This window comes from Colletotrichum costaricense, assembly GCF_030867565.1.
Source record: "Colletotrichum costaricense strain IMI 309622 chromosome Unknown Scaffold_4.1, whole genome shotgun sequence".
Classification (NCBI taxonomy): Eukaryota; Fungi; Ascomycota; class Sordariomycetes; order Glomerellales; family Glomerellaceae; genus Colletotrichum; species Colletotrichum costaricense.
Genome location: NW_026848233.1, coordinates 108,722 through 128,322, shown reverse-complemented (window position 1 = coordinate 128,322; position 19,601 = coordinate 108,722). Strand labels below are relative to the sequence as shown.

Here is a 19,601-nt window from a genome sequence, read left to right as displayed (position 1 = left end):
CAGACAACGCAGCGGGCGTTTCTAGACTCCCCCAACACATCTACACCCCCGATAATGCCAAAGCTCTCCCCGGCTTTCCACACAACCACAAACAACACGATACCGCCCCCGACCACCCCATCATGACACCAAACTCCCAATTCGACGCGGGCGTATCCCACCCAGAAGGCCAATGCCCGTTCTGCGTAATTGCAACAGAATACCCTCCCTACGACCCCTCCAAACCCCCACAAGACGAAGGCGACAATTCGACCCTCGACCCAAACCGCATCCCCACGCCCGCCTTCGTCGTCCTCTCCACGCCTCTCCTCATCGCCTTTCTCGACATTCTCCCGCTGTCCCGCGGCCACCTTCTCCTCTGCCCGCGCGCCCACCGCCCGAAACTCACCGACGCCTCACCCGACGAGTCGGCCGAGATGGGCCGGTACCTGCGCGTGCTGTCCAACGCCCTGGCGCGCACGACGGGCGTGGAGGACTGGAACGTGGTGCAGAACAACGGAGCCGCGGCGGCGCAGGTCGTGATGCACATGCACTTCCACCTCATTCCGCGACCCGAGATCCGCGCGAGCGGGCGGTATAGCGAGAGCTTCACCATGTTTGGGCGGGGCCGGAGGGAAGAGCTGGACGATGAGGACGCGGAGCATTTTGCAAAGGAGTTGCGGGAGAACGTGGCTGATATCTTGAGGGAGGAGAAGCACAAGCCGAAGCTTTGATGGGCGGGTTTTGATGAGTGCGACGAAGAGTTTTTTTCTTCCTTTTTTTTTAAGATTCGTTTATTCATTTCATGTATATCAAGGACTATCATGTCCTAGCTGCCTATGCGTAGCAGCATGTCTTATCACGCCGTAGCGTTGTTTCGTTTCTTTTTAACTCATTATGTGAGTCCACCACTTTTTCTCACTCATTACACTGCCACCCGGACTGGACATTTACTCATCATCGCCGAAGAAGACCTTGACACCGTCGGGAAGGAAGGTGCCGTCGCAGACCTTGAAGCGGTCGGGGATGGCGGAGATCTTCTTGAACTCGTCATCGGTGAGGGACCAACCGTCGAGGTCGTAGTTGGCCTTGATGCGGCCCTCAGAGACGGACTTGGGGATGACGCTGACGTCTCTGGCCAAGCCCCACTGGAGGAGGACTTGCTGGGGAGTGCGGTCCTTGGACTTTGCAATCTCGAGGAGAGTCTGATTGGTGTAAAGAGGGGAGTCGGTGCTGCCCAGGCACGAGTAGGCGGTGGCGTGGATGCCCTTTGACTTGCAGTAGTCGAGGAGCTTGGGGGAGGGGTTGCAGGGGTGAAGCTCGATCTGGTTGACGGCGGGGACGATCTGGGTCTATTGTTAGTACGGACAGTTCTGGAGAAGTCCAAGAGAAAGGGAAATACCTTGGTGGAGGGATCGTTGAGGAGGCGCTTGAGGTGGGTGAGGCCAAAGTTGGAGACACCAATGTTCTTGACCTTGCCGGTGTCGACGAGCTTCTGAAGCTCGCGCCAAGTGTCGACGTAGTCCCAGTCGGGGTAGTGCTTCTTGAGGTCGTCGGGGTCGGTGCTGGAGGGCCAGTGCATGAGGTAGAGGTCGACGTAGTCGGTCTGGAGGTTCTCGAGGGACTTTGTAATGGCCTCGGGGACGCGCTTGTGCCAGGGGTTGTCGAGCTTGGTGGTGAGCCAAATCTGCTCGCGGGGGACGCCCGAGGCAATGATGCCGTCGCCGACCTCCTTCTCGTTCTGGTAGGCGAAAGCGGTATCAATGTGGCGGTAGCCGTTCTTCAGGGCAGCCTCGACGGCGAGCTTGACCTGGTTGGGGGCGGACTGCCAAGTTCCCAGGCCAATGGCGGGGATCTTGGCACCCGTGTTGAGGGTGAAGGTGCGGGAGGTCTGGGACATTTTGGGCAGTGTTTGAGGTGTAGACTATAGAGTCGGGGGTATCTTGGAATAGAAAGTAAAAGACTCAATATGAGAAGAGAGAGGAGTTATCGTGGAATAGCAAGAGATTCTTCGGGAAGGGATGGGGGAGAGCTCTTTTGTATGTGATCAAGACGGCGGGAAATCATGTAAGCAGGCAGTGGAAGCTATGACTTAGATGATACCTAATGAGCTCGGTATCCTTTGCACCTGGCCTTTTTTGTTTGGTCGCATATCTATCTACCTATCTACCCGCCATGTACTTTACTTAGTACCTGAAGTGCTGTGTAAGTGTGGAAGGTGAGGTTAGTGTCACTCGGAGTACTTGCGTTCGGTAGATAACGCTCCTAAGCGCGAGGTATCGATTTCTCCTGTCTCTCCTTCCCTCTCTCTACATAGGTAGGTAGGTACACGAGCTAGGTGGTGAAGGAGAGGAAGGTCCAGTCCATTGAGTTGTTTGGCCCCCGCCAACCCCTGATCCTGCCCCCTCCAAAGAGGGTACGGAGCACAAAGTTGCCCCTCCCCCCACCTCGTGTGCGCCTGGGAATGACGCAGGAGCAACGGAGGACCGGGGGCTGTATCTTTTTTTCTCTCTTTTTTCTATTTTCTATGCGCGTTGGATGCGCCTGAATGCGCCGGGGCGCGGGCACTTGCCGACCTGTGACCCGCCAGCCTATCCGCTTCCAGCGTTTGTGTTTCTGTCGTCTTGTACCTTCTTTTACTTGTCTGTATCATTGGATCTTTTACCTGTTAGATGTGGCAGTTTGGTTCCTGCCGTGGTGCCGCTATCCCCGAGGGAGCAGTTCTACCAGTTGAATCTTCCTCCAGCCCTCTATCTCTCGGTCCGTTACCCCCTCTTACCCATCGAGAGAGGAACCCATGCCATATGCCTCCATTACTCTCACTGTGTCATTGACAACTCGGCGGGGTGAGTACATAGAGGGGCAAAGATACAAGAAATAAAGACGCGGCCGGGGGATTCGCGCCGAGCAGAGAAAACCAAGCCAGCCTGGACCTAGTCACCGTCAGCCGTTTCGTTTCCAACACGCCTGATTGGCACCGCTTGTTACCCGTCCCAATCCGCGTCGCTGGGACCGGGCAAATGTACACCGACGCGCCATAATCTTTTTTTTCGACATGCCCTTTCACATAAAATCCACACTCGCCCCGTTGACGTCGACTCTGCCGGGCCAACAGGACGCCAGGACGTCACACATGCGCCGACTACCACATTGTCATAATAATCTTGAATTCAATGCGCATCTAGTCGTGGACTTCTGACGCCCAGTTCCCGGGCCTGCGGAACCTGGGCGCAGACCTGGCGTCTCTTTTGCGCACCACTGCAGCCGCACGAATGTCTTGCCAGGAAACCAACTATCCCCCACCTTGCCACGACTCTTTGCATTCTGTGACACTTGTGTTGTTTCTTCTTTCTTGAAGAATAATGATGTGAAGAAAGAATATGTTAGAATACTGTGGAAAGGAGCTCATCCCCTCTGGCTTCTTTCCCCCCTCTTCTGCTCACGTTTTCTTAACATTCCAAGCCTCTTCTTGTTTCATACTTTGCTTCATATTATTACTATTGCGCAAGACTATAGACGAAGTCGGCCAAGTCTCCAAGCGCTTCCCATCGTTTGAGTGAAGATGTGAGCGCAGATTTGGCTCTCAGAGAGCCAGTAACCGTCACACTTCATCTCCCGTGTCGAAGCCGCTCTGTCTATCCCTGTTGGACCATAAGCCAAGACTTTGATCCATGAAACGTGGTTATGAAAGACGTACCTGGTCTGAGGTACTGCCGGTCACTGCTCTCATCTCTCATGATTGATACCAAGCCTTCTACCAAGGCCTCTTACAAGAGCTGGTCAAATGTCAGGACGAGTCGATGGCGAGTAATCAAGCAATGCTTCACATGAAATATAAGACACAACGATATGTAGTTAGTTTAAGCACAACGTCACATTAGATCCCCGAGACTCGGGCCGATCGCCTTCAGCCGGATAGTTCATTCGGCAATGCCCAGATTGTCCCGGTTCGAGGTACCCAACTGACCCCATCAGTGGCGTGATCGTCGAATGAGATGAGCTTACCGGAATGGGCTCGATGTATCCGTAGCCGATTACGGTATCAAGTTGGCAGAGTCATTGAGGTAACTGTGGCCTGCTTGATCAATTGTCTCATCTCAACGCGCCTTTGATTACAGGCTGGATACTGGCTTGGGCTGGTAAGGTCCATTTCATCGTACATTGCTTGCCGTTGAAGTCTACTCAGCCATAACAGAGACTGGCTACCCAATACGCAGAGACCAGGCCTGCTTCAGAATACATCTAGCTAGCCCCTGCCAGTCCCATCTTCCTAAGTCCCTGCAGTTCATGTGGCAACACACATGACAGTGCCCCAGACCTTCTCCTAGTCTAGACTACCCGAGGTCGCCATTACTTCCTCTCATTGACCTGGGTCTACGCCGGGTCGTCTTCCATCTGATACTCCGCAAACTTCATCAGGATATTCGCCATATTCGTCTAGCCAAATACAAGCCTCGGCACGAATCTACTGATGTACCCTTGTTCGCTTCATTCAAGCCACCCCATTCTAGTGCTAGGGGTTTGTTTATCATGGTACATGTTGCGCCATGTACTGTGGTCTCTTTTCCAGCTGACGTAGGAAAAATCGGAAGTAGTCTATCCACTGACTGAGACGCCCACCATCATTTGGAGGAGCTAGCTTGCTTGCAGGTGATGGAAGTAAACGCCCCTTAGGTAGCAGGGCGACAATGGGAGGTTATCAACAGGCAGAGGTTGCTGGCTACGCTTGCGGTGATGTTACTTACTGGGTATGCCGGGTGGACAAGGCAAGGAGGGGTAAGCAGGCGGTAATGGGACTTGAGAGACAGGCTACCTTCGTCCTATCGGGCTCGTCGATGTCTAGAAGGCATTTGGCAACATCACCTTATCTCTCCCCATCCTCTTCTCCTCTTTTTAACCTCACACATAGTACGCAAAACAATGTCTATAAACCCTCGCTATAGCTAATATAAGACGCTCCTAAGCATTTACCACTACTCTGATCACATAGGAAAAGCACATGCTCACTGATAGCATACAAGAACATGAACAAATTTTGGAAATATAGGCACTTAGGTAGTCTAGTGGCTCTCGTTTTCTAGGACTATTGATAGAGTATTCTATATAGAATAGGCCCAGTCTAAGAGATGTAGAATGCTATAGTATTATCGAAAGGTGATACCACTATGAAGCAGTAAAAATATACATTCTCGTAGGATGCATTCTCCCGTGGATCCTACGAGATATTCCTGGGCTCCCAAACACTTGCGCAGACCTATGGACACTATAGAACGTAAGATAAACTTGCTATTACAAAACTCTTTACTAGTGCTTTTATACGAATACTGAGAACGTATTCTCCGAGAGTTGGAGCCAAATGTCGTGCGGGAACTCTGACGTGCCACCAGGTTTCAGCGTTTTGTATGTGGTTCTAAGGGCAATTCGTCTAGACACATCTTGCCTGATGAGTCGAGCGAGCTGTACATTGCGTGGTAGAAATACCAAGAGTTTTGAGCGGTATCCTGCTTGAATAAGTAGCAAAACTCAAAAATAAAGACCACGTTGGACCGCACATAATCTAGTCAGTATCGAGTTCCAAACGCTCAAGAGCTTGTAATTTTCGGACTATTCGCTGTCACTTTGTGTTTCTAGTGATAGAAACATGTAATTTTTGAATGGTCATGTGAGCGAGAGGCAGATAGAATGATTTACAGGGCCCTTAGCTGGTGACTCTTAATCATGAATTTATCTACGAGGAAACCGGAGCCTTGCCTTGTTATGCCACGGCCGCCGAACGTCCATATCATCAAGCACGCCTTGCTCCCAATATTCTACTGTAAGTCTTTGCTTCATTGGTACTCGTTATCAAGTTTTTGTTCTGTATTGACCGGGAGTGGACAGGGAGAACGCCGAGCGAAAGTAGGTTCGCAAGCCCGTCAACGACCACTACAGTAATGGACGAGGTTCTGAACATCTGCCGAACCAAGCTGCAACCAGTCAGCTCTTCTATGTCATTCAATACCCATAGAATCCAGGAACCACTCAGGCCCAGGCTGGAGACCCTTCTCCATCGCCTCACCACCAACCTCCACCAATTTGAGCATCGCCACTCCGTTAACACAGCACATGCGACCACACCCACTGGAGAACTCGGGATCCCGTCCGCTCTCCTATCGATAAACTAGTGAGGGCCGGAGTAGTAGTCGGGTCGGAGACCACCGGCGAATGCCCGGTGTTGCATGTATCTTTTGCCTTTTGTGCTAGCAAGCACTCTGGTTGGCAAAAGTGACGCGTACAGCGAATGACCCATTCATTCATCCACGATGGCGAGAATTCTCCCGTCGTGAGATGCCAGCCTTTTCCCCTTTTCCCTCGCTCTCTCTCTTCCCTTTCCGGAGCCGAAGATGTCAACCCCCCGGCCGACCGGCCCCCACCCGCCCATCGTGAGCGGATCCCCGGAACCCAACCCTCAGCCGAGAAGCCGAACGGAAGGCCCGGCCCTTTTTTTAGCCCCCAAGACTGGCCCCCCTAATCGAACGTCGCTCAAAAGGCCGACGGGGACCTTTTATGCGGCCAGTCAGCACCCATCCTCTCCTGCACTCGGCAATCAAACCAACCAGGGAGCACGCACATACGGAGGACCACCATCTTTCTTCGAAAAGGGTTGGAAAAGGGGGAGTCATACTTCATTGGATAAGGTAGGTGCAAGTAGGCGCGAAAAAGAGCAGGCCGAATAAGTGTCGAGCATCGGGTATGTCTGCATCTCAATTGACACCCAATCTATAGAAAATGAATGAAGAATATCTCACATCTTGTCCTCCCGAATTGCTGGTCCTACCTTTGCGGTTTCTCTTGACGCAAATGTTCGCAAAGTTTCCCCCTCAGTCCGAAGGAAAGGACACGAAACGAACTACATCCGTGCGCTCAGAGCGACCCAAGTGGTTGGCATGTGAGGGCCATTGCTGAGGACTGTCGCATTCTGTCGCAAGTTGAAAACAGCTCATAGGTATTTACATCGCGTACAGAAGATGTTGATTTACATCAGATTGTCATTGACAGAACATCCCGGATGAAGGTGCATCGCATCACATCACGGAGGAAACGCCATAAAAGTAGGATGCTGTTGAGACACCCCTTCTTACACCATAATCGAACACTCGACAAACTGACAGTCGCACATGAAAGAACCGATGGAGTTGAAGTATAAGATTGATACTGCTATATAGAACACACGACGAGTCTACTCCTCGGCGTCACCGCCAGCAGCAACAGCCTTAGCGGCATCACCGTTGGTAGCGGCAGGTGCCTCAGCAGCCTTGACATCGCCCTTGGCCGGAGCGTCCTCGACGCCGTTGGCAGCCTCCTCGTCGGCCTCGGCCTCCTCTTCCTCTTCTTCAGCGTTGTCTTCACCCTCGGGCTCGTCTTCAGCCTCTTCCTCCTCATCGGCGGCCTCTTCAGCGTCGGCCGCATCATCCGTGGCAGCGGTCTCGGTCTTCCGCTTCTTCGATGGAGGAGCTTTCTCTGTGGGTCCTGCACGTTAGCTGTCTGTCCTAGATGTATTGGCTTATAGGGCGCTGTCGAGCGGGCTTACCGTCTACGCCGTTGGCGTCTCCGTCTTCCTCGGCATCTCCCTCTTCCTCCTCGTCTTCCTCCTCTTCCTCGACGTCGTCATCACCCTCCTCTCCGTCTTCCTCTGATTCATACCTGATGGGCGAACCTTGTCAGTTGTATGGTCGAGGGAGATGGTATGCCGGACAGCGGCTGTGTACGCAAAAATGCTTCCAGAACCCTGGATGGGCCCGGCGCATAGCTATGGCAATATTGGAGCTTCAATGACAAGATAGCTCTGTCTGCGCATACAAGTTCGAGGTCGGAGTAGAAACATCACTTGATGTTTACTACTCTCGAAGAAGGTCGACGGCATGGGCAGGATAGGAACGACTTACTCCTCTTCCTCTTCACCGTCGTCATCGGGAAGGGAGACAAGCTCCTCCTCCTCTTCTTGCTTTCTCTTGCGGGTGGACATTGTGTGATGAAGCTCCGGAGGGTTCAATTGGGTGTGTTAGGTTGTCTCGGGATGAGATTTCAGTAGGAGACAAGCAAGAGAGGGATGGGAAGAGAGAGAGATATGTAGGAGAAGTAAAGAGAGAAGAGAGAGAAAGTTGGGGGATGGCCAGGACGAAAGGTAGGCAAGGTAGGTAGGTTGGCGCAAGGAAAGCTATGGGGGGAGGACGGGGCAAGGTCAAAGGTGGGTGGGTGCGAGTCGACTGGTGGTAGCTCTGGCTCTCTGGGAGCGCAATGGGCGGGCGCGAGGAAGAGAAGAGAGGAGGGAGAGTGCGAGGCAGTGTGGTGCGGTGTGGTGCGTTGCGGTGCGCAAGAGAGTGAGGACTGAGGAGGGGGTAGGGGAGCTCCCTCTCTCAGCTCCGTGGTGCGCCTTGTGCCATACTGTTTGCGAGGGAGCGTGTGCGAGGCAGAGCCGGCCGGAGGTAGTAAGGTAAAGAGCCAAAGCCTATAGGTCCCAAGGAACAAAGTGCCAGAGACTTTGAGCCGGAGCAACACCCAGTCCCGCTTCACCCAGTCACCCAGTCAGGCCCAGAGACAAGAACTAGGCCAGGACTGAGAGGAGGGAGGCCAAAGGTGGATGGATGGGTGGAGGACTGAAGGGTGGCTGGGGGAGCTTCGAGTCGATTGTCGGGGGGTGCAAGCCGGCGATTGAGGGGAGAGAGAGAGAGAGAGAAAGACGAGACGAGACGACCAGCGGACGGGGAGACTGGAGAGACGTGAGCGCAAGAGACGGGAGAGAGAAAGAGAATCGCGCGAGGGCGAGGGTGCGCGGGCGGCGCGGGCGTGAACGTAGGCGTGCGCGGAGGAATCGGGGTTGGGTGGAAGATCCAAACAGGGAACCAAGCAGACTGGCGCGGCGCAAGTTGGTCGACGGTCAGCTTTCGAACTCGGAATCTGACGCTCTGGTTGGTCTGTCGAGCAGGAGGAGCTCGGACCTTTCTGGGGAAGCAACAGCATCACCATCCCTGCCCGGACCTAAGGTGCGTGCAGCAAGCAGCAGCATCACCGAGGTGGGAGAGAAGAAGACGAAGCTCCGATCCTGTGCCCTCAGAGAAGAGAGCCCTCCCCTCTTCCCGTCCAGAGTCCTCCCCAATATCCCTCTCTCAGTCTTCCCCCTTTCTGCCTCCAACTTGCGTTGCTCTCGGTTGCTGCTGGTGTCCCCCTGTGTCAATCAAAAGCCGTATCCGTAGCTGAAAGCTGTAGCTGGGAAAGCCAATGGCAGTCCTCAATCGCTAGCAATTTCTCGATGTGTACACACCCTTGGTGTGAAGGAGTAAACCATGATAGCTGACCGCACGCTGACGTGATTCTACCCGGGACGGGACGTCATGAACGCCGTCATCACGTGCTAGACTCCCGAGTCCAGGTACCAACCTAAGTCCCGTCCAGTGACTCCCAGTCCATCCGGGTCGCAAAGGCAATTCCGCTCCGTCTTTAATCCGTCACTGCTTGGCAGACGCCTGACCGGACTCTTTGCTCAAGTCTGCACTTACAGCCCTTGAGGCTCGATAGCGAATGTCCTTAAGACCAGCGCATGCCGTAGTCGAGCTGACGTAGAATTGACAGACTGAGAGATATGGAAAAGGTAGCGAGTCCGTCCATTGAGTCAACAATGACTGGAAGGGATCCTCCAAGAAGGGCGGATCCGAAAGGAGAGATATGAGCTGCTTCGCCATACTGGCAGAAGGGCGCGTCGCGTACGTGACGTGTGACCACACTCACAAAGTGCTCCCATGCTGTAGAGGCTGTCCTGGCTTGCCAACACGTACTACTCAGCACTGGTTGCGACTTGCATCCTAAACCGACAAGGGTTGTGTAAAAGTGTGAGAAGCAGGCGGCAAGGCTTCAAAGCACCCACCATTGGCCTGCTGATTTTGCCCATCATGTTTGGCGGGTGCTACCGACGGTGACGGGCAACAAGTGTTCCTTCCTCTATCTCTTATCGGTTTATCGCAAGATCATAGCTACTTACCTATTAGCCGCTCGGGTAGGGTGACCGAGAGTTGGAAAAAGAAAGAGTTGCCTCTTGGCAGTAGGTACTCCGTAGTTGGACCACGAAGCTGACTAGTCCAAAGGTTGAAGGTTCCCCTCATGGTGTTTCTAGGGAGGATGAGACATTGCCGATCTGATATCTTTAATGGGCTGACGTGTCGATAGTCCGAGGCAAGGGAAAGCCATAACGGCAACAGAAAGAGGTTATAGAAAGCTCGGGGACGGGACAGCCCGAAGAGATATGGGCTGAACGTTTTCCGTGGCCAGTGCTCTGCGTGTTCCTCAGATGGCCGAGCTCGTTCCTGACTATGCTTATGGTGTCTATGGTTGTGGAGTCTACTGAGAAAGTTGGGTAGTATCCGGCTCTCCGGAAACATTTCGGAGTTGGCATAGCTTCAGCCAAGGCCCAAGGGAGAGGTATGATGAACTTTGGAGGCATCTGGGCTGGACTCGCCCATCGGAGCAGCCGCCGAAAGTGTCCATCGATGACACGTCGGCGATGCGCGGAAGATGGCGGCCTAGAGAATTGCGCGATAGCAGATAGTGTTTGTGACTTTGTGTTCGTACTGGAGCGGGGCAGCGTGTGAAGATGGATTGTCTTGATTGCTCGAAAGAAACAGGTAAGAAAACTGGAACAGGAATTTCAACGCTCAACTCTCAAGCTCGAGTGCTCTGTCACGAGGATCGAGATGGAATTTGCGCGAGGCGAAGCGAGAAAATAAACGAGAACAACTTCTCCATGCCTTGTTTGTGATGGAGCCGATGATCGAGATCAATGTAGTAGCGGCCGGCGTGAGAAGGGATGATGCATGCCCGCTGGTAGCGATATGCATGAGAACCGCCAGATTGGTACCCGTTGTCCCTCCTAGCGGCGAAGGACCGAAGGCTTCGTGGGAAGGCATCTAGGGTACTCCGTACTTTTGCTGAATGAAGACATCTTACTTGGGACATGACCTCGGTTCTCTCGAGTGAGAGTCTCCTTCGCCACTGAACTTGGCACAATGAGAAGCAATCCTAACCGAAGCCAAGGCCGTGCTGTTGGCGGGAAAAGAAAATGCCCAAGACCGTTTAGTCGGTCCACATTCCATAACTGGTTGTCAAAAAGAAAGCATCTCCAAATGGAGAAAAGTAGCAGAATAGGGTCATGAGAGAAAAAGAAATTCGGGAATAGACTTAGGAGAGACTACGCTAGTAGAGACCAGAGAGCCCTGCCAACGGCGTTTTCTGGGCCCAAAGCACGACGGGTTGAGAAAGAAAAACCTGAGGAAAACAGAGCCTCTCCTGCCTGATGCATACGGAGTACTCCATAGAAGAGAATGGGTCATCAAGCTGAAAATGACGATGGCGGTGCAGATTTTCGCTGGGAGACGGCTCAAAGAGGGAGAGTCGGCCAGTGAGGATCGTTACGGTACGCTACCGGGCCCTGGGCCGGGAAATTGTAAAGTGATTGGGCAGTGGATGATGAATACTCGTTTGGGAATAGCTTCAGGCACCAGGGGCACTAGCAAACCCTCTTCCCGCGAAGTGGAATAGCCAGCAAGCCTAAGGTGGAGGGCCGGCCCCAAACTGTCCCAGTGGGAAGGGCCGCCGGCGCCGGACAGGAGACAGGCCTTGTTCGCTGGCCCCTGCAGGTAACGGCGCTGCTTGAGCCCCCTGCAAGCGGTTGCGTTGCGTCTCAGCGACTGATATCGGGACGTTGCGGCGTTTGCTGGTAGTGAGAGTTGGTCTTGTTCCTCTGACTTTGGTGTCTCCATGGCATCCAACGGCACGAAGTACGCATGTTCGTTCGGATATGTATGAGATATCGATAAGGTCGTGTTGCTACTCCCTGGTCCTCGAGTACGGATACCTGTGAACGAGGGTCAATAATGCGACACCATGCCATGAGAGTGCTTATCGAAGTCACCCACCGCCCGTGTTTCCCCTGTCCAGACCTTAAGGGTTGGGTAAAGTTCTTCCCTATGCCTGTGTAGGTACCCTGTCGCTATCGATTTTTCCCTTCTCGCCAACTCGTGAGTGGGCGTCATATCGAAATATTGTTGTACGTTCCGGATGCGCGAGCCAGGCAGGGAAATGGTCAAGGCGCTGTAATAATAACACCCAGGGTGTTATTGGGCGCGGGTGATGCAAGGGAGGCGAGAAACCCGCTGGAAGAAACATGAGACGACGGTACACATGCCATCAGGTGAATTTAGTGGCAGATGCAGGTACTCTTGTCCAAGAGCCACATCCCGAGTTGATGGATCCTGCTTCTCGAAGGAAGAAACGGGGACGTGACCAGGAAGAAGAGGACCGTGGACATGGGCGACCAGGGCGACATGGGGCCTTGGAAACAGGCGCTGACCGACTTGACCAGGCTTAGGTGGAATGCTGAGAGATGATTGATGAGTGACTGCGGGGAAGGATGGCACCTTGGTCCTTAGTAGCAGGTGTGCGAAATTTGGTGACGATATGGATGGAGTGATGAATCGGATTGATGAGATTTTCTCAGCACCTGTACAAAGTACGCCTGGAAGCTTGTGAGAAGCGACGATTTGGGGGAAACAAGAGTCGAGGATGGGCTGCAAAAGTGGCGCTGGCACCAGCTCTGACTGACTCTCTTCTCTCACCGTCTTTAATCAATCTGTGTCGTTGCGAGGGCGGCTTTCTTCCTTTTCGGGATGGGGGCTCATGTTGGCCGTTGGTTTTTTGGATCTTGGTCTTGGTCCTAGTCTCGGTCTCGGTAGGAGAAAGACGTGGATGACTGACTCCATTCCATGTTAATTGCAACCCTTCGGAGCTGGCGGCTATCTCTCAGTGTCCGCTCCCGCGACCGTACGGATAGAATAGATTCAATGTCAGTACGGATACTCCGTATGTTGCGGAGTACTATGGCGTAGGTGTCCCTGTTCAGTGGTAACTTGGTAAGTAAGCATACGAGCAGCGTAGAAAGGTAGAGATTGAGGTGTCTGCTCACCATCATAAGCGGAAGGTTGGAATTTGATAACAAATGGCCTTGGCGTATTCTCTGATGGTCCGTCCGCTTCACAAAAAAAGAAGTTGGTGGATGAGCATATTGAATTTCCAGACGTTAGGGATTATGATACCGAGGGAGTGACCACGTCAGGCGAAGGACAAGCGAGAGAGCAAGGGGAAAGCGAGGACGATCCAAGTCTATCCAATCTCCTCATCTTATTCAGTCGTCCTTTCCTTCCCTGTTCTTTGGCCATTGTTGCTGTCGTCGTCGTCGTCGTCGTCGCCTCGTGTCGTCTCTCGTCTTCACCTTCCATCATCTTTGTGGCTCGTTCCTCCCTTCCCTCCCATCCCTCCTTCTCTACCTTACTTTACCTTACCTTGTACTACTTACTACCTAATTATTTCCTGCACCTTCCTGCATTTGTCTGCTGAGGGACCTACTCCTGCACTTGCACCTGCACTTGCACCTTCCCGCCCGCTGCACCTGCAACTTGCGTCCGCACTGGCATCCAATCGTTCCTTCCTCTTTCTTAATCCACCATCAGTGCAGACTACAACGCCAACAGCAAGAGCGACATCAGCCCAGGGCAGCTTCCTCGTCGTTGTTTTTGGCGGCTCTTTCCCTCCTTGATGCAGCCCTGGTTGTTCCTTGCCTCCTTCTAAAATTGTTTCCCGTTTTTTTTCGGCATCCGACGCCGCGCTTCTCGTCGGCGCAATTGGCCCGAATTTCAACATCTTTTTTTTTTCTTTCCCTTTTCCTCTCTCCTCTTTCTTCTCATCCCGTCCGTTCGTTCGCCTGGGACTTCGGTTTGTCTTGCACTTTCTTTCCTGTCTACTTCTCCTCAAGGTGCCAAGCAGAGCACCACAAACTTCCCATTCGTTCCATCGCTCGGCCACTCTCGACCGTATTTCAACCTACTCGCACTTTGACTGCACGATACTGAGACGATCCGTCTGTCAAAGAGTAACCAATCACCAACCGTTTCCGATACCCGACCGCCGTTCTTTCTTTGCTTCTACCTCGTGGCAGCGTCGCCCAAAATCTGACGCACGAGTCAATCGCCCTTTCGTCTCCGAGACACTTCAGACTTGGCGCCGCCACGAATGCCCAACTCGCCCTGATACTTTCAGTGCCACCAAAACAAAAAGAAGGAGACCAACGCCTTGCACAATTGGGGACTGGAACCCTTGAGGGATCCCGTCATCGTTTCTCGACCTTCGACAAGTCCTCTTTTGTTTTTTTTTCTTTCTTGTTTTCATGTTCCCGTTCTGGGCTTGAACCAATGACGACGCCCCCGTCTGGGTCCAAACGCTCGCTTCAGTTTTAGCATCTTCATCTGCGACAACAGGCATCCGCCCCCAAAGGAGATTCAGGTCACCCCCCAAAACACTTCCGCCAACCACCATCCTTTTGTCCAATCTGATCCAATATCTCTGGCCGACTGGGGACTTTCAGAGGAGCACTGGAGACCTGCCACAACACCACAATACTACCCAGCGTGCCAGCCTACCGCACCACCCGGATCGGATACCGCTCCCTTGCTTTCTCCTCACTTTGCCGACCACGGCGAAAGACGACGACAATCTACTACATCTGCAATTAATCCGTCTGTACCTGCCTGAGCGCCTCGTCGCCGGCTCTCTGCATCTGTTGTTTCGCAACTCCCGGCCTGCTACCTCCCAGCTCAAACGACGCCCATTGACTCAGCCGTTGGTCGATCTCTGACGTCCAACTTCACCCCTTACATCCAGCCCCCAGTTTGCATGCGCATGCGCATGAACTGTACTCAGGGTGTCACCTCGTCTCCTACGCCCTGTGACGCTGGAAACCTGCCATTCCTTGCTTGACTCGTCCCGATAGTCACCCTTTTTTCTGCACCACATTCGCACCGACCGTTCTTCATCCCGCCATATCCCGGCTACCAGCAGCGATCAACCACTGGAACCAGCCCCGCCCAACCAATACCCGTCGCGACTTGCTGAGACTATTCAAAGAGGGTTGCTGCCAAACGCAAGGTTTATGCATGTGCCGCAATGCTATCGTCAGGAACGCTTTTGACTGCCCTACCACAATCAACTTGCAAAACCATTACAGATACTTGACTTTGCTATCGTAACACCAGTTACAATCAACTACGTCTTTGCCGACAAAGAGACCCGCAAAGGAACACCGTCACTTGCAGTCTCAACGCGTTCTCTGCGAATCCAATTGCTCGAGTAAAACTTGCTGCTGCCATATAACGGCCCGGGGAGTCAGCCACGATGACCCTCATGGCCATGGCAGCGGACTCTGGCCATCCCGACGCCCAGATCACCCCCGGAGCCATGGCGGATCAGGACCCTACCGTCCAGCGCCAGAATAGCATGAAGCATCGCCAATTCGGTATTTATGCTTCAAGGCGGACCCATCCGAAACCCATCTCAACTTCTGACGTTCCAGAGCGTCCCAACTCCGACTTCCCAGCAGCCTACCCACCACATGCACATCCCTTGCCCACGTCCCCTCCTCGTTGGGACTCGCTCGCCAATAACTCGAGCAATTTTGGGATGCAACAAAACTCGGCGAACCCCCAGTCGCAGCCTCAATCCCCTCGACGTCCTACCTATGATTCCGCCCAGCACTACCCCTCCTCCCCTACGTTCCCCTCGCTGGCACCGAGGCCGGGTCATGACCTTGACGACGACTTGAGCGCCGACGAATGGACAAGCAGAGCCGCTCGCTCGATCAGATCCCCGATCCCGTACGACGAAGACGACCGTTCCTCGATCGACACCATGCAGGTCGACAACTTCTCTCGCCCGAGAAGGCCGAGCATCAAGCAACCGATACAAGACTCATACCGACCTCGGGCCACCTACTCTCCTTCAGAGCCGCGTTCTGACCCCAATTCGCACCATCAAGCATGGCCGCGGCCACGGGGTCAGTCCGGATCATCTGCAAGGTCGGCCTCGACGTTTGCCTCGATTCCAGCATCGGGAGGTGACCTCTATGAACCTCGCGCCCCCTCTCGTCTACGAAGTGCCCCGCCTCCGTCAGGCCTCACCCGTCCTCCAATGGCCTACGGTCGTGTCGACAGCTCGAGCTCTGGCCTATCTACATATGCCAGGGAGGCACCATGGATGAGTGGTGAAGACGAGATGAGATCGAGTTACAGATCTCAGATGACTGCGTCCAGTGCACAGGGAACGTACGTGACGGAAAGAAGCAGTGTTCTCACCAAGAATAGCTCGATTCCATCGCTGTACGCTAACGGGGAGGAACTTAGTGTCGACGACGTTATGGGGATGTACGAAAAGGGCTTCCGAGATGACTCGAGCCCCGAAGACCACGACGACGACGACGTGCGTCCCGTTCCGGCGGCGGAGATCAACAGGCGGAACACGAGAATGTTGGAGGCTCTGAGTCAACCATTGACCGCACCCGCCGCCACCTCATTGACTGTCCCGACTTCGGACACAATTGTTCGCGAATCGACCGAGATGTTCAGGGTATCCGAATACCCAGCATCTTTGCCAAAGGAGCTCGGCTTGACGGACTATGATCGAAACGACGATAACAAAGATACTAATGAGAAGCGAGACTCTGCGAAGTCTCTCCAGGCCGACACACCAGCTACGCCACCGCAGCTGAACAGCCCATCAACCTCTTCTGGTCGAACGGCCGTAGATCTCGAGCCGGTCGAGATCGAGGACCCAGGCGCACGAGACCGATATGGCTTCAAGAAGGCCAACCAACACATCACCAGGAAACAGTATGATGCCTGGGACAAGGGTTACTCTGACTACCTCGACCGACGGCGCAAGAAATGGACTACGTTCATGAAGGAAAGTGGACTGATGACGAACCAACCTGAACGATTCCCTCCCCATAGTGCGAAGGCGAAACGTTTTGTGCGGAAAGGCATTCCGCCGGAGTGGAGAGGTGCTGCCTGGTTTTACTACGCAGGAGGCCCCGCCATTTTGGCAAAACATTCAGGTCTATACGATACTCTCCTGCAGAAGAAGGCTAAAGACATCGATGTCGAGGCTATTGAGCGAGATCTTCACCGGACATTCCCGGACAACGTCAAGTTCAAGCCTGCAAGCATGGCGTCGAAGCCAAACACGGAACCAACTCGGGACATTCAGTCAACGGACGACTCCGAGAGCGATGCCAAGAATGAGCCTGTGATTATCACTTCCCTGAGACGGGTCCTGCACGCATTTGCTATTTACAACCCACGCATCGGATACTGCCAAAGTCTCAACTTCCTCGCTGGCCTGCTCCTTCTGTTCATGGACTCGGAAGAAAAGGCCTTCTGGCTGTTGAATGTCATCACTCGCCTATACTTACCCGGCACCCACGAGATGAGCCTCGAAGGCTCCAAGGTGGACCTTGGTGTCTTGATGAATGCCATTAGGGAGTCTATGCCTGCTGTCTGGGCCAAGATTGGCGACGATATGGAAGGGGACCCGAACGCAGCGAGGCCGGCAAAGCCAGTGAAAAAGCCGAGGGTCAGAAGAAAGAACCAACCCAGCATCTCGTCCAACCGTCTCCCCCCCATCACACTTTGCATGACGGCGTGGTTTATGAGCTGTTTCATTGGCACCCTGCCTATTGAGAGCACATTGCGTGTATGGGACGTCATCTTTTACGAAGGCTCCAAGACTCTTTTCCGCATTGCCTTGGCTATCTTCAAGCTTGGAGAAAACGAGGTTCGATCTGTCACGGATCCCATGGAGATGTTTTCCGTGATCCAGGCTATGCCTCGCAAGCTGCTGGACGCCAATGCACTAATGGAGGCTTGTTTCAAGCGCCGCAACGGTTTTGGGCACATCAGCCAAGATACAATCGATACCCAGCGGGAAGAACGGCGTGTAAAAGTCCAGACGGAGCATCAAAGAGCCGCCACGTACGCAGGCGCTGTGGACAGCGCCAACGCTACGGAAGCGGAAGGCGAGGTCCGTAGAAAAGGCACCATTTTTGGACGTAGGAGGCTGGGCAGATCAGCAGAGGTATCGTGAGCCCGCCACAGAGGAGGAACAAAAGTTGCATGCATGCATTAAGCCACGGCGTTTGAGGGAATATTTGCATTTCGAGGGTAATGACTACATGGCATGCGGCACCATTGGGAAGCGAAAACGGATATCATTCTAGAAGAGGGCGGCGCGGTTACGCCCCTAGCATATTGGATTTTTGGTTCGGCATAGAACATATGTGGAGGAAGTGCCCGAACGGGTGAAGAACAGTCTCACCAAGTTGTAGATATGATGTCTGTTAGCATCACACAATGCTCAAGCCTTTTCTTTGTGCCTCTTGATTCCTGCGAGTCTTCATAATTGGTGCGATTCGTTTCTCTAAAAAGCTGTCATGAGCACCGTTTCGAGTGTTCAGATGATCACAATGCCATTATGCCCATTCCAGGAGGTGATGATGAGTGATTTGATTCAGCGTCCTGTAACAATCTAATATGAACGCCGTCCTAGATAAAGTGCACAATATGGGACAGTCCAGACTACCGATCCACGCAATGGACCGGCTGTTGGCTGCCAAAGCTCTGCTCATGCCCTCTGAAAGTCTAGAGACTATTCCAAATCCATGAGAAAAGCATGGAACAACTTGAAATCCCATCTCCCCAACGCCGGTAATGCTCACTGTCTGGACCGACCAACGCCGCCGTTTTTCATATTCTTTCCTTGAGTCACTCGAACAAAATGGTTGGGATCCCCAGGAACTTCGTCATTCTCTGTAGAGCTCTTGTAGTGTTCTGGTCGTGCTTACGTCCTCTTCTGCCCCGCCGTGGCTGAGAAGACACTACGCACATCGTGCCATACCTGGCCATGATGCTCGCTTCATTTGGCAGGCACTTCAGAGGCGGCAAAGCTAGCCGGGCCCTTTGCGTAGCGCGTGACGTACTGCTTTGCATTCTTCTCAAACTCGGGGCGGTTATTCTTGAACTCGTCGGCGATGCGGGCCTCGAGGGGGTCGTCGGGCAGGGGTTCAACGAGGAGGGAGCGGACGGCCTCGAGGACGGCGGCGAGCTTGGTGGCGGGCTTCCAGTTTTCGGATTTGAGCATGCCGAGGCAGATGTTGCCGTTGGCGTCGTTTGTGATGTTGGGATGGTAGATGCGGGTGGCGAACTTGACGACGGGGGCCTTGAAGGGGTAGTCCTTAGGGAGGTCGACGAGGACGGCAAAGGTGCCGCCTGCGTAGGGGGTGTTTTCGGGGCCGGTGAGGGAGACGTGCCAGGCGTGGAGGTCGGAGTCGCGGGCGAGGGTGATTGTCATGCCCGTGGGAGGGGTGGTGGTGACTTCGGTTAGTTCCTGCGCGTGTGGTTTCGGGGGTTAGTCAAGGATGGTGGTGGTTTGTAGGGGAGGATTTGGGGGTTGCGGGAGGGAGTTTGGCATACCTTGGCGATGCGCTTGCTCGACATGATGGGCGATGTTGCGTGTTGGTTGTGTATTCTGGAGTGTTGATACTGGGACTGAGTTTGGGTAGGTGATCGGTGAGCTTTGCCGAGTGGGAACCGGGAACCCTCAAGGTTGTAAGCTCTCGAAAAATAGCTAGATGGTGGGGCTTTGGAGGGTGGAAGAGCTGTCGACTGATGATGTTTGGGAGGAGAACTATCCTGTTAGATTTTCAGGCAGTTCCG

General features: G+C 53.6%; 6 protein-coding genes across 6 annotated transcripts; 2 read left to right on the top strand and 4 right to left on the bottom strand.

Moving 5' to 3' along the window:
• Positions 1-122: 122 nt before the first annotated feature.
• CCOS01_04056 (HIT domain-containing protein) lies at positions 123-713 on the top strand (the record flags this gene model as incomplete). The annotated part of the gene is made up of 1 exon (XM_060452239.1): positions 123-713. One exon carries the CDS (start codon positions 123-125, stop codon positions 711-713), a length of 591 nt encoding a protein of 196 aa, XP_060316197.1.
• A 216-nt stretch (positions 714-929) lies between these two features.
• On the bottom strand, positions 930-1,879 carry CCOS01_04055 (aldo/keto reductase; the record flags this gene model as incomplete). Its single annotated transcript, XM_060452238.1, has 2 exons — positions 930-1,325; positions 1,382-1,879. 2 exons carry the CDS (start codon positions 1,877-1,879, stop codon positions 930-932), a joined length of 894 nt encoding a protein of 297 aa, XP_060316196.1.
• A 5,319-nt stretch (positions 1,880-7,198) lies between these two features.
• CCOS01_04054 (uncharacterized protein) lies at positions 7,199-7,984 on the bottom strand (the record flags this gene model as incomplete). Its single annotated transcript, XM_060452237.1, has 3 exons — positions 7,199-7,479; positions 7,550-7,662; positions 7,905-7,984. 3 exons carry the CDS (start codon positions 7,982-7,984, stop codon positions 7,199-7,201), a joined length of 474 nt encoding a protein of 157 aa, XP_060316195.1.
• Positions 7,985-8,043: 59 nt separating this feature from the next.
• CCOS01_04053 (uncharacterized protein) lies at positions 8,044-8,963 on the bottom strand (the record flags this gene model as incomplete). The annotated part of the gene is made up of 3 exons (XM_060452236.1): positions 8,044-8,475; positions 8,541-8,728; positions 8,795-8,963. Coding segments are annotated over 3 exons (789 nt in total), but the record flags the coding sequence as incomplete, so codon positions are not given.
• A 6,268-nt stretch (positions 8,964-15,231) lies between these two features.
• Positions 15,232-17,973, top strand: CCOS01_04052 (TBC domain-containing protein; the record flags this gene model as incomplete). Its single annotated transcript, XM_060452235.1, has 1 exon — positions 15,232-17,973. One exon carries the CDS (start codon positions 15,232-15,234, stop codon positions 17,971-17,973), a length of 2,742 nt encoding a protein of 913 aa, XP_060316193.1.
• An 828-nt stretch (positions 17,974-18,801) lies between these two features.
• Positions 18,802-19,382, bottom strand: CCOS01_04051 (ubiquitin-conjugating enzyme; the record flags this gene model as incomplete). The annotated part of the gene is made up of 2 exons (XM_060452234.1): positions 18,802-19,272; positions 19,359-19,382. The coding sequence occupies 2 exons, from the start codon at positions 19,380-19,382 to the stop codon at positions 18,802-18,804; spliced, it is 495 nt and encodes a 164-aa protein (XP_060316192.1).
• Positions 19,383-19,601: the final 219 nt, after the last annotated feature.